This window comes from Diorhabda sublineata, chromosome 6 (assembly GCF_026230105.1).
Source record: "Diorhabda sublineata isolate icDioSubl1.1 chromosome 6, icDioSubl1.1, whole genome shotgun sequence".
NCBI lineage: Eukaryota > Metazoa > Arthropoda > Insecta > Coleoptera > Chrysomelidae > Diorhabda > Diorhabda sublineata.
In genome coordinates, this window is record NC_079479.1 from 3,988,732 (window position 1) to 4,002,896 (window position 14,165).

A 14,165-nucleotide genomic window follows, 5' to 3' on the forward strand; every position below is an offset into this window, starting at 1 on the left:
CTTTTACACGTTTAGCACTGCAAATTTCTACCAGATCCGAGCAAAACCCTGATTACACGTTTTCCCGGACCGTGTGTCTTCGGCATTAGAGCTATGGTTCCAAATAAGTAGAAACAATTTGCTACAAACACGATTTTTTCCTATAATTTTAATTTTCAATTACAAATCTGTTAATTAACAGTAATAACTCACAAAATAATACATGTTTTATGTGTTTCCTTTCACACTTTTAATAACCAGGAAATTAGGAATTGATTCGTATATATATGGCAGTTAATAGGAGAAGAAAATTATCGTTTTAGTGAGAATTTTTTTCCGATTTCGGTGGGGCTCTTATAAACTGTAAGTAATAAATAATGTTGACTACCTCTACAAAAATTCACGTTTCAAAATACGTCAGTCGAGTCGATTGATATGTTACAAAATTTTTGAAACGGAAAAATTAAAATGCCTAAAAATCGTTCATTATAGTTTTATTTATTCATATGGAATATAATTATCAAATATAAAATGAACTCTACTTGAAATTTCATTCTTCTTATGGCTTTTGCGTCCAAAAATATCGGAATTTGAGGCAAGTTTCTGTCTTATTTTATTTGTAAAAGATTTCTCTACATATCATTCGACAACAGTCCAGAATTTCCGCTCAATTTCCATGCAATTAAATTTCATTTTTTGATGTATGAATTAGATTTCTCTTATCAATTGCCAGGATTGCCACTTCGTTAATTTTTTCTTTAGAGCGATCCCATATGATTAGGAGTCGTTCTCTGAGATTATTTTCTTGTTACTGTTAATCAATATTAGCCTCTACCTCATAATTTCATTTAGTTATTTATCTATTTTTTTACTAATAGAACTTTCTTTATTTTAATACCCATTATAAAATTTTAACTTCTGTTACAAAGTGCCAACTCGTGATCGTGGTTGTCATGAAGTTTAGACAACTCGTGACGGAAGATTATATAGCTCTATATTTGAATTATGAAGCGCCTTTCGTAAATTTTTAAAATTACTTTCTCTATTGTACGAGGATGGTCACAGAAGTACCTGGCTTGACCCAGAGTTGGCAGATAGAAGTAGACAATCTATACAGCATGTGTTTCAAGCTTGAAGATGCCATGTCAGGCAACCGTTCAGAGATTTGTTAGGCGTTTGCCCAATCAATATAAAATCTTATCTAAATGAGGTGACGACTCCAGAAATGTTGAAGAAAATCCACAAAACGGTGCTGGATGATTGTCAACTGAAAGTGAGCGAGCTAGCAGATATAGTAGGCATTTCAAAAAGTGTGGTATATCTCATATTAACTGAAAATTTGGACTCGAGGAAGCTGTGTGCAAGATGGGTGCCGCGTTTGCTCACAATGGAACAAAAACAGCGTCTTGAAGATGTTCCCATCGAGTGTTTGGCAATATTTCACAGAAATAAAGCCGAAAGAACAATCGAAACAATGGACTGAAAGGGGAGAACCGGCTCCAAAGAAGACAAAGACCGTTCCATCTGCAGGCAAGGTCATGGCGTTGGATAACTTCCTTTTTCAAGGAGAAACTATTAATTATTACAGATTAAGATTCCTCGGATTATTTTCTGTTCCCAGACTTGAAAAAATGGTTCGGCGAGCAAAGATTTTCCAAAAATAGAGAGATCATGACGACAATTAATGGCTGTTTTCAGTAACTTGGGTATAGAACTTATTGAACTTCTTTGGGAAAAGTGTATGGAGCTGAAAGGAGAATACGATAAAAAATAAATATATTTATTTCCAAAATTCCAGATTCAATTTTTGGATTTTCCAGCTTTACAAAGTACACTTAATTCCTCTTGATCAATCCGTCACGAGTTGTACTATGTAGTCGAACTACCTTTTCGTTTACCTGAAATATCTCGAATTGGCCCATCGTCACGATTTGTAGCGCAGTATTTGTCTTATTTGAATCGCAATATAGAAGCTTGGCTTTAATTATCTGAATTTTAATCATGAGTAAACTCTAGTGGAGAAAACAAAAAATTCATACCTTAGTGGCGGGGGAAACAACAATACTTCTATAAAAAAAATAGTAAAAGTAAGCCCATTTATTGTTTGAAAAATAGTATACTGAAGCACGTTTTTTTGTTATTTAATAAGAAATATTCACACAAATCAATTTATATGGAATCAATTTCCAATTGAAGTTCAAATACACATCCCTTCCTTTGGTTCTAGATTTGAAAGGGGGTCTAATCTATTACGTAGATGCTATTTAGTAAGACATAAATTTGTCGGAATTAGGTTATAATTTCATGTATAAAAAAACTCCCCCATCGCATAAAATAAATATTTTGCAGGGTACCGAAAATCAAACATTATCATATTCAAATATTGACAAGAGAAAAATGGAAGAAACGGATATGATGCATCAAACAGATGCGGATGCAATGAACACTGAAGAAAAGGCTGTAATGGACAAATTGAATCAGATTGTAGAATGGTGGTTGAAGCCGTGTGAACAAAGGGGCATCGATATTTCGGACGAATTAAATAGCATACCGGATTGGAGACTTCTTGAAATGATTAATCAAGTACAACATAACTTAATAAGAGTGAATGCAGTTAAAGATCAATGGGTGAATATTTTATTTTATGATATAAACCGTTAAAAAATTGATTTCTCTATAATATAATTTCGAAATGATACAATAGCTATGGAAATTACACTATGGAGAGATCTTTTGTAGTATTATTTTGGTTCAGAAGTAGCTATTTATGATATTTAAGATAATTTAACTTGCAGGAAATTCTTTGTAGCCAAAGTTTATATTAGCGGTAACTTACTTACTTAATCCTAAAGCCTTTCTACCTTTTCAGGTGTAAATTATTTGTTTTTTGAGCTTATCCTGTATTTTATTCTTAATTGTTTCATTGGACTTACTTATCAGATATACTAAAAACTGCTGGTAACTTATTCTTTCTACCTTTAGCCTCCACCTACTTAAATATTTATTGCAGTTAATCTTTTAAATCTTTTCTTTTGACATATTAATTCGATTATTTTTTTTCTTGATTACACCATTTTTTAATTTATGCGATTCCCATACGAGCCTTACATCATGAAAACACCCCCTTAGTTAGTGGTGAATTTACCAGCAGTCTGAGTTGGCTATAGCCTGAGACAGCATTTTGTACAAAAGTGTTTCATTTCGACTTACAAAACAAAAAAATGATCGTTCACAAAAAGAAGACGAATTTTACATAAGAACCCATGTCAAGCTGTCTTTAGTATTTTCATTACCACTGTTCTCATCGTCTGTAGAGTTGATAAATATTTTGTAGTTCTTTGATTGACTTTGGTATATTTTAGGCTAATAGGACGTCCCAAAGAAAATTCGATGACATATTTACAGACAACACTTATCCTTTTTTACCAAAACTGCCAAAAGAGTACGGAAAAATGGTGCCTGCTAGTTATTTTAAAAGTAAAAAGGTAACGATATAATAATATTGATAATGAGAAATAAAGTTTTGTTATTTTTGTCTCGAATATTCTGCTCCTGCTCAATAGTCTCTATTTTATCATGTCATTTGTCATTTGTCAAATTTAGTTAGTTAAGTTTAGTTTAGTCTTAGTTAATCTAGACAAAGCAGTTGTTTCATCTTGTTGAAGCCGCAATTAAGCTTCTGCTCCTTAATTATATTTGCATAGTTTTGCTTTTAATGTACTCCAAACTATTTCTATAGGATAAAACACACAACAGTATGTATCTTGCAATTGCTATCAAGAACACAATTTTTTTCAAATTATAACTAGCCTTGGTGTGTCTTAATATGTTCAAAACACGGAAGTGACTCTTATTATTTATAGTCATAATCAGTACGCAGTTTGTTCTTAATTGTGTCCAATATTATTACAAAACAACAAATAAAGTCAAACACTGTTTGTCGAATAACATCTTTACACGCATCGTTGACTTTTACCAGTTTTCTATAGTGTTTAAAATACAAAATCCGATACGATAAATGATAAAATATGAAATTAATGTTAATTCTCAATCAGTTTAATAATTTTCTCGTCCTTGGCACTCAAACATGCATCTTTTTAATAGTTTGTATTACTATAACCTAAAATCCAACTTTAAAACGACGATGGATCGACTGCAACCCGCAATGTTTCCATGTTATCTTCATGGCGAATATTTCGACGATCCACTGAACCCAGATACTAAAAATGATCAATCAAACTCCTAATTCTGAACCATTCATTAACAGTAAGACCTGTTTTACACAGCTAGAGTCGAGTCGGAAAAACCGGTCAATTGCAGGGCGAGTCGAATGGTTTAGCTGGAAATAGAATTGCTTGGTTCAGAACCTACCACCTCTACCACAATTTACCCAACGAGATGACTGCTCTCTGTTCAGTTATGTGAAGAGTTTTTTGGTCCATTGTTTTGTTAAGCTTAGCTAGAAACTAAAAACGGAGTGGATTAAAGAAGAGAAAATGCAGTTTGTAGGTTTATACCTAGACAATAAATGCTGGATAGAATATACGACAACATATGTAGCAGAGATCTAAAACTATTGCTTGTAGCCAAAAAGTTGATGGTAACTTGATTTCGGAGGAGACAGCGGGTGTTTTTAGAACAACTATGTTTATTTGTAATGATTTCACAACATAATAAGAAACCAAACTTAACTGCTTTTAGTTTATCGTCAAGCTCCTCAAAATATCCATTTACTATCGACATCATCTCTTCATTGTTGGAAAATCTTTGACCACCGAGTCATTTAATCGAATGTGGCAACAGAAAATAATCCAAGTGGGCTAAATCTGGCAAAAAGGGTACAAGAGGCAGCAATTTAAAATTTAATTCATTAAATTTAGCCATTGCAATAAAGGATCTATGGGCTGGTGCATTCTTGTGCTTGATTTCTTCGTTCAAATGTTGCAATAAGTTCGCATAATACTTGCAGTTGAAAATTATCGTACGCGCATTCCAAAAAACCGACGCTATGATCTTGCCTGCAGATAGAACGGTCTTTACCTTCTTTGGAGCCGGTTCTCCCTTTTCAGTCCGTTGTTTTGATTGTTCTTACTTTCAGGTGTATCGTGATGGACCCAAGTTTTATCTATGGTTATGAAACGACTCAAAAATCGACTCTATTTTTGTGAAACATTAAAGAAAACATCTTCACGACGTTGCTTTTGTTCCTTTGGAAGCAAACGCGGCACCCATCATGCGCAGTGCTTTCTCATGTCCAAATTTTCAGTTAATATGCGATGTACCGCACTTTTTTTAAATACCTACTGTGTCTGATAGCTCGCGCACTTTCAGTCGAAGATCATCCACTATCGCTTTGTGGATTTTCTTCAACATTTCTGGAGTCGTCATCTCATTTGGTCGACCAATGCAATGCTGGTCTTCGCTGGTCGTACGGCATCGTTTAAACTCTACTACCCAATATTTTACTGTTGTTAACGAAGGAGTATTCTCAAAATATTTTCCATATTTACAAATTCCCTGAAAACATTCACTATTGATGGCTGCCAAACTAATACTAAACAACGTAACGTAGCCTTTCCAAACTTGAATTATATGCTGTATAGCCTCCATCTATGTGTCAGACCAGGTAATTCTGGGACCATCCTCGCGAATAATGAGGAGAAAAATGTGGCTTTTTCACAAAGAAAAGTTGACTTACACCTTAATAGAAATAGTGTCAACAATCATGGAAATTCAAAAGCACCGAGAGAACTTATCTCATAACAATGTTGTAGGAGTTACCAAGTGCCTCAAACAGGACGGAAGAGTCATCTTCAACACAGATCTGTATTCTTTTACATCTTCTACGACGAGTTTGAGTAGCAAAGGACGCTCCAAGAATATCCATTATTTTTAATCAATATTCAATCGACACTTTAGGTTTTTCGTTAATTTGCTTTCTCAAATCATTTATTTCTTCTAATATGACCTCATGGGTTTTTTCAAAAAACTTTCTATTCAAATTAAAGCTGTCTAACAACAGCAACGGTCTTTGTATATTTAATTTATTTTGTAGTTAGCAGATCTGCTTAAAGATGCTTATCACAACTCTCTGATCTACGCAGCTGCTGTATCAATGCTCGCTAAGGAGAAGTATTCTAATCCGGCCGCAGAAAAAGTTTTCCATTACATGAAATTCGAAATAAAACAGTTGATATGCGAACTATATTCGTTTTGCGAAGATTCTAAAGTCGTGGTTACATCTAACGTATCTGCATCCGTCGTACCGCAAAATCTACAGGGATCAAGTCTGGATTTAACTCAACAGCTAATCAGAGAACACATTATCTTCAAGGAGTACATAAATTTCTTGCAGTATTTGGAACAACTGTTAATGTATATTAAGAATCATTTATTTCCAGCTAAAAGATTCTAAATTGTTATATCTTTAACCTCATCATGTAAACTTTTCCGTAATTTTCATTTTATTTTCAATAAATATTTTCATTGAATTATGAAGTTGTTTTATTGTAATGGTTTTCTAAAGTATGACAAACAAAGAAAGTCCTAAACAAAATTATATTTAAATTGATATCATAAGGGATAAAATGCGATGTAGTTCAATATTCTTCATTATATTTTTGTACCTTGACTTCCCATCTTTTTATATCTGCCTCCAGCTCTTCTATCCTTTCCTTCTCTTGTCTTGGTTTATTCTCTTTTTCTTTTCTCCTGCCCTTAACAAATTTTTGAGTATTCTATAATTAATCATCTGGGAGGCAGGCTCCAGCCATCTAACTCATTGGGCGCCTAAATAACAAGTAATTGATGGTTAATTCGAAACGGCCATTATTTCTTTATTTTTTTCTTTTCCAGATGGTATTCCTCCAAAAACTTTTTTTTTAAATACCTTTTCCCACGCCAGTTTATTTGCTTCTATAATATCAATAGATCAATTTAATAGAGCACTTTTGGACGAAAAAATATTGAAGATTTCCACTAATATTGATTACATAGTGGGTATTTCATAAATAATTTACAATTTCCAATGTTCAACAAGATATTCAAGACCTTGGTAAAACGATTATTGGACACACAAAGAATTCCATTTCAACATCTTCTTTGGATTCAAATTCTTTCCACGCAATAATCTTGCCATAGATCCAAATGAAAAATAATCAGACGGTGCAAGATCCGGACTAAATTCTGGATGTGGTAGGATTTGAATACCACCAAGTTCTTTGGTTCCGCGTAACTGTCGCAGCATGTGATTTAGTTTTGTCTTGTTGCAACAGAACCTGCTTTTTAGAGCACAATCCTATAATTGGAGATTGCTGGTATGTATGCACTATTGATCCGAAATGCATCCCTGCTGGAAGCAGGAGACCCAACATCACGTTCGTTGGTATGCAAATGTGTGGTGCGGTGTTCTAGACAGACAAATAATTGGGTAATTTTATTTTATTGACACAATTAATGGGGAAAGATATTGAGACTTTTTAAGGGGTTTACTTATTTGACCACCCAGATCTCCAGACCTAACTTACTCAGATTTTTAGTTATAGAACGGATTAAAAGATCTTGTTTTTACCAAGAAACGTACGACAAGAGATGATATGATTGGTAATACGAAGTATTTCAGAAATTGATACTGTCTAATCCACCCATCAGCGATGAATTTTATGTTGGGCGACATTTTGAACATCTAAGGGACCACTAGTGATTAGTTATCTAAGTTGTTAATTCCATCTGGCGGAAATCCATCCACCCAGAATAAATTTTTCGTTTCCATTTGTGTCAATTAACCTAAAAACGTTTGAAGAAAAAATTCTCGCCGTTTACAATTTTTTTTGGATATCTAGAGACATAAAAATGATATTGACATGCGACTTTCACTATTTTAAAGTTAATTCAGTCTTCCAGATTTACTGAGAAGATACACTATGACTTGTGGATTGAAAAAAGAACAGAATTTGCTGAAGAATTGGATTATTTTATATAAAGTGCTATTTAATTGAGTTAATTATACAAAATTTTGCATTTTCAATTTTATATTCTCAACGCAATGTAATCCGCTTCCGAAATATGGCCGACGGCCGTTTTATTTGCACACCGGGCACATAAAATAACAATGAAAACTGAATTTTGTATATAAAAAGAAATATTCTCTAAAATAATTTTATTTTTGTTGGACCTCGAAATAAGGAATTGATAAGTATTTGAAAATAGTTATTTATGATAAAATGTACGTTAAGTGATACTTTTACGCACGAGTATCACACAATATTTTATCTACGACTCCATTAAAAAATATTTTTGTTGAAAATAGAATTATAAACATATATTTGTAACAATTTTTTGTATTGTAACAATTTGTAAATATACAATTATACAATAAAAACATTTTTCTTGTAGTTTTTGATTTTTTTAGTGTTACACCATTGCAAAAAAATCGCCATATGGCTCCATGTTTATTTTGCTTGAGTTTCGGGAGGCAGATTTTGAGTTAATTGCACGCAATTTATGCAATTTAGGGTGGGACGCAATCAGATTCTTCTTGTTTGTTTATTTAGCACATCATTCAGTGTTTTATCAATCAAAATTTGATAAATATTTTGCAAAAAAACGATGACCTTCCACACATTTCACATATTACCATTAGACGTTAAAATTGTCAATGCAGGAGCTAAATTTACCAGAAAATTTTAAATTGTGAATTGATAATAGAAATTTTTCACTTTTTTATTTCAGGCGGGCGTTATTTGTTGAAATATTTGATTTAATCAATAAAATGATTGGCCTTAGAACAGAAGTATTTAACCTTTTGAGAAAGGAGAGCTAAAAATTAGAATTAACAAAATTTCAAAGTTTTTAAAAAGCCACAAACTTATTTAGATCCATACTCTTGTAATTTCTCTCCACTTCTTTCGGTTCCTTAATTATTCTCTCCAGCTCTGGATATTTTTTCTCTAAGATCTTCTTCCACTACTTTCCTTCACCATTTTTTTGTTCTACTTCTTTTCCTATTTCCCTCTGGTATCTTAAATACAACTCGTTTCAAGTGTCTGTCTTCGTCCATTCGGTCTAAGTGACCTAGACTTTGTAATTTGGTTCATAACTTGTTTTAAGTTACAAACACTCTAAATTTTCATTTGGTAGATGGCTTCTTGCTTTAGTTTCAATTATATTCCTGCAAGAGATCGCTTATTCACGCTAATTTGTGGATCCAAAAATGTCAAGTTCTTCACATAACTGAAGCATTCTGTTTCATACGTCGAATCGCGGTATTTCTTTCAGAGTTATCCACTTTTGTTGCGATACTTACATAAATTTCTGGACCTCCAACTCTTCTAACTTGCCTTTCAAGTCTGTAATTTTTCCATTTCACAAAGTTTTACTTTGTAAATCGCCTTTCTGGAGATCCAATTTCAATTCCAAATGGGTCATGGTCATTGTAGATTTCGTTACTATTAAAAGGATTTACTATGAGTCCGTTCAGGCGTTCTACCCAACCGATTTGCTTAATTTTTTTTTTCAATGAAAGGTATTGATGCACAGATCAGCCATCAACCATCGGATTTCATCTAATTTTCACCATTCTCAAGTTATACATTATTTATGGGAGTTTTTCACATACACACGTTCTATCCTCAATATCTCAGGTTCTATTCAAGATAGAGACTTCGTTTTGGTTTAAGAACACTCGCTAAAACACCTTCTTTCTTTTGAGTTTTTGAACACTTAAATCGGTTGAGTTGGAGAGGAGGTAGGCGCGGACATTCAATGTGAAATTATGGATTTTTGTAGGTTTTTGGCAATTTTTCTACATTCAAAGATCTATATCTCATGTTCTAATATAGCTACAGAGTTCGTTTTAGTTTAAGAACACTCGCTGAAACATCCTCTTTCTTTTGAGTTTTTGAACACTTAAATCGGTTGAGTTGGAAAAGAGCTAGGCGCGGACATTCAATGTGGAGTTATGGATTTTTGTTTGTTTTTGGCAATTTTTCTACATTCAAAGATCTATATCTCAGGTTCTAATATAGCTACAGAGTTCGTTTTGGTTTAAGAACACTCGCTGAAACACCTTCTTTCTTTTGAGTTTTGAACACTTAAATCGGTTGAGTTGGAGAGGAGCTAGACGGGGACATTCAATGTGGAGTTATGGATTTTTGTAGGTTTTTGGCAATTTTTCTACATTCAAAGATCTATATCTCAGGTTCTAATATAGCTATAGAGTTCGTTTTGGTTTAGGAACACTCGCTGAAACATCCTCTTTCTTTTGAGTTTTTGAACACTTAAATCGGTTGAGTTGGAGAGGAGGTAGGCGCGGACATTCAATGTGGAGTTATGGATTTTTGTAGGTTTTTGGCAATTTTTCTACATTCAAAGATCTATATCTCAAGTTCTAATGTAGCTACAGAGTTCGTTCTTTTCTATTATAATGATTTCTGATACTTATTTAATAGATTCGATGCGAGCGAAGTCGCGGGTAAAAGCTAGTTGGTTTTGAATTTCACTGTGATATCCACAATAAAGTAAAATTTTTGCAACCATTTGTCGTTGTTTAATTCAGGTTGATTGATGCGTTTTTCATTTGGGAATGTATTTATTCCATTCAAGCACAAAGAAAAACATTTCAACACCTTTGGAAAGTCATCAGACGGCGGAAGATTTGGCATTGGTTTTAAAGAATTGGGCTGTTAACGTCAGGAAAAAAGATGATACAGAACTACAGTCAAATACAGACAAATATTATAAAGAAATGGAAGTTATTATTGACCCATTCAAAAATAAAAAAAATTGCGTTAAGTTCTGCAGAAATAATGGAAATGATAAATTTATGGAATTAAAATACTTCTGATGGGATGTAATGGAATTTCTATCACATAGCCGCAGTAAAATTAATGCTTTAGTGACTTTTTTGTATCGAAACAAGCAACGATGGTTTTGAAACAAATATATTTCAATATAACCCTGTATTCAGCTTGCCAAGGTGGTTCAAGATTTGATATTGATAGAAAACAACGACGATAACGTTTGTCTTGTCAGTTTATCAAAAAAAAATGATATCAAAAAGAGGCCCCAATATCAAAATCACTAGATAATTCGTAAGAATAAACCGTGGGTGGAAATACGGAAATAATCACCGGTATGTTAATATGCCCATTGGAAGAACCACTATGCAAAATTGGTCAAAATCGTCTGCCGAAGCGATTAGCCTGAATACCAAAGAAAAAAAATTACTAATCACTCCAATAGATCGACCGCAATTAACCGATTGTCAATTGCACATTTAAATAATATGTTTTTGCTTTGTATTTTTTCTATAATTAGCAAAAATGCTCTAAAATTTTATAACAATTTTCTCAGGTTCGCTGGTCATAGGTCTACGGCGTCGGTATGTTTCCAAGCAACAAGCTTTCGAAATCTGTTAAAAAATATTTTCCAACAACTATCAAATCCTTGGGTTTTTACTACTGAAAATAAAATGTTCTAAATTTACTTCTTATTCATTTTTAGTTTGATTTAAGTGAGTACGAGTAAAAAATATAGTTCATTACACGTCCAGAAATGGATTATTCCGTGCTTGCAAGGCCGAAAATTCGTCACGCACGCACGGAGTGTGTGTACTTACAAGCTCGAGAGGAATTTATTAGAAAATTCCGAAAAATGATCGTAATTTGATTAATTTCGATTAGAAACATAAATGATTTATGTGGAAAATTTGATGTTAGTTTGATTTTTGTACCTTAGTTTCCCGTTCTAATAACAGTTAATGCGATTTGATTAATTTTCCTTTCAATTACTTAACAGTAAATTATCGATATATACTACATGCTTTATCTTTAACACACTTTTAATACACCGTGTAATTAGAATACCACGTATATATAATGCCGAAAATTGGGATAATACTAAAAAGATTCTGCAAATTGAGTTAATTTTTTCGAAAAAAATTGGTAAGTAGAAATATTTGAGTTGTTAGTAATAAATATGTCACTGAATAGATTAACATTCATTTACAAACAGTAATTTTTATGTTTTTAAATAAAAGAAATTTAAATTTTTTTTTTTTGCAATAAATCTGTTACGACCGAAGAGCGAAAACGGCCAGGGACCGTTTTATGATGGGTCCACACGATACAGACTTCCATAAAATTCTCTGAAGTCTGCGTATTTATCGTAGATAAGAAATTTATATTTAGAAGACGGAAACTTTGGAAAAAAATGAAAGCCAGAAGTAATGAAAAGTCTTAACAGACATTCTATACAAAAGTCTGTATCGTGTGGACCCACCTTTAAACAGATACAACGCGACGTGGACGACCAAACAGCCACAACGCGTTCTGAGCGTTAATATTTGCCAGAATCCGCTGTTTTGAGAGAGTCGCTACACGACAATTTAAATGAAATATTACCCACTACCTAACCTAACCTAACCTCACCTAACCTCACCTAACCTCACCTAACCTCACCTAACCTCACCTAACCTCACCTAACCTCACCTAACCTCACCTAACCTCACCTAACCTCACCTAACCTCACCTAACCTCACCTAACCTCACCTAACCTCACCTAACCTCACCTAACCTCACCTAACCTCACCTAACCTCACCTAACCTAACATAACCTGGTTCTGGAGGGAGGACATAGAACCGCATTATGCGCCCCAGGGGCAGATTCTTCCTGTCTGGTAGTGTGGGACTCTCACCCACCAAAACCGCCCCTTGTTTCGAATTCCTTGCTGGAACGTAGCATCTAGCACATGACGAAAATGGCTTCCTCATTCTTTGATGGTCCTCCCGTCTTCTTCCTCTTTCATCTTTACAATTTTTGTAATTGAATGGACAATTTTGTTATAAAAATCTGTTATTCTAGTAAATTTTTTCGTTTCGCATACATCGCAGTACTTTTTCGTGTGTATACACTCTAAAGGGTGCATGCCCAGTTAGGAACTGCTTGAAAATGTAGATTAATTTCTTAACTTTACATTTGTACCAGATTCTGACATCAGGTATCAATTTTCTTCGCTCACGGGGTATCTGTTGTCTCCAATTCCCATTCCCATAAATTTAGCTTGTGATTTCTAACCTTCCCTTTTTTTACGTACATATCGCTTCTCTCTTTAGCCTTTAAGTGCCTAGATGGGGTACCAGTGATGATCTGTAGAGTTCTGTAAGCCCCATATAACACCGCGGAGTGTGATAACTCTAGATATATTTTTCTTTTCCCCATATTGGGCCCCCCTATGTTCAGTATAATTTTCATAATGGCTTTTTTCCCCTTCAAAATTATGTATCGAAATCCATAATCGAGATATATCTCGAGATATTTTACTAGTTGGGATACCACAACTTGAATTGTAGTGCTAGGCCTACACACCTTTGTGTTGATTTTCTTCACTTTTTCCACCATTTCCAAATTTATGTTTCAATCGACCAGGATTGCTCGATCGTCTGCATATGCTACTGCTGTTACATCTAAGCCAAAATTTTATTTTGGGACGCTCCAAACCGAATCCTGTGGAATTCCAGCCGACAATTTTTTGTACTCCTATCTTTAAATAGCATTGACCAAATTCTTTATTGGCATCTCAACCTTTTTTTATATAATTTACGACCTGAATTGCTGATTTCGATTTGCGAAAACCATATTGGTTGTCCTCAATTATGAGGGAGATAGAGAGAAATGCTTTGTTGTCAAAAAATTGTTAAAATTTGTATATAAAAGCTTCTAAAAACTAAACCAACATGAAAATGCCTTATATTTATTGCGAAATGCGGGAAAATATGATTTGATTTCAAGTGGAAAGTGATTGTGCATTTTTTGCATTGTAAAATATTGAGCCCTTAACTAATTCTGAACGTGAAGTAGGTAGCTCCGCGTTCTAAAGTGGATAGCCGTGTAACGATCTGTCTGGAATTGGAGAAGCGTGCTTACGAATTAGGTAAAAGGATTCAAAAATGAATAAGGAAAGAAGAGTGATAATTTTTGATCTTTTAAAGAAGTTCCTGGAGTGCCCAATAAGGGCATAATAAACTGTTAAGGAGCTGGATGAGTTCAGTTCTTTGGAAACTGATCTCAGCGCAAAACAAGAGGAATTTAATTTTTTTAGATAAGGCGGTACTGTAACTCCAATTTCAAGGAATTTTTGGGTTCTGAAATTGAGTCGATAGAGTAGACAAATGATTCAATCCTTACTA

General features: G+C 33.8%; 1 protein-coding gene across 1 annotated transcript; it reads left to right on the forward strand.

The window, feature by feature from the left end:
* The first annotated feature begins 307 nt into the window (after positions 1–307).
* Positions 308–6,429, forward strand: LOC130445576 (uncharacterized). Its single transcript, XM_056781284.1, has 4 exons — positions 308–342; positions 2,329–2,607; positions 3,342–3,464; positions 6,035–6,429. Exons 2-4 carry the CDS (start codon positions 2,377–2,379, stop codon positions 6,392–6,394), a joined length of 714 nt encoding a protein of 237 aa, XP_056637262.1. The 5' UTR covers positions 308–342; positions 2,329–2,376; the 3' UTR covers positions 6,395–6,429.
* The last annotated feature ends 7,736 nt before the right edge of the window (positions 6,430–14,165 follow it).

What these genes read in the sequence shown, in the direction of transcription:
- LOC130445576 (XM_056781284.1), top strand. Translation starts at nt 2,377, where the DNA reads ATGGAAGAAACGGATATGATGCATCAAACAGATGCGGATGCAATGAAC. An exon ending in ATGCAGTTAAAGATCAATGG is followed by an intron (nt 2,608 to 3,341) that starts GTGAATATTTTA and finishes GGTATATTTTAG; the next exon opens with GCTAATAGGACGTCCCAAAG. An exon ending in GTTATTTTAAAAGTAAAAAG is followed by an intron (nt 3,465 to 6,034) that starts GTAACGATATAA and finishes TTTATTTTGTAG; the next exon opens with TTAGCAGATCTGCTTAAAGA.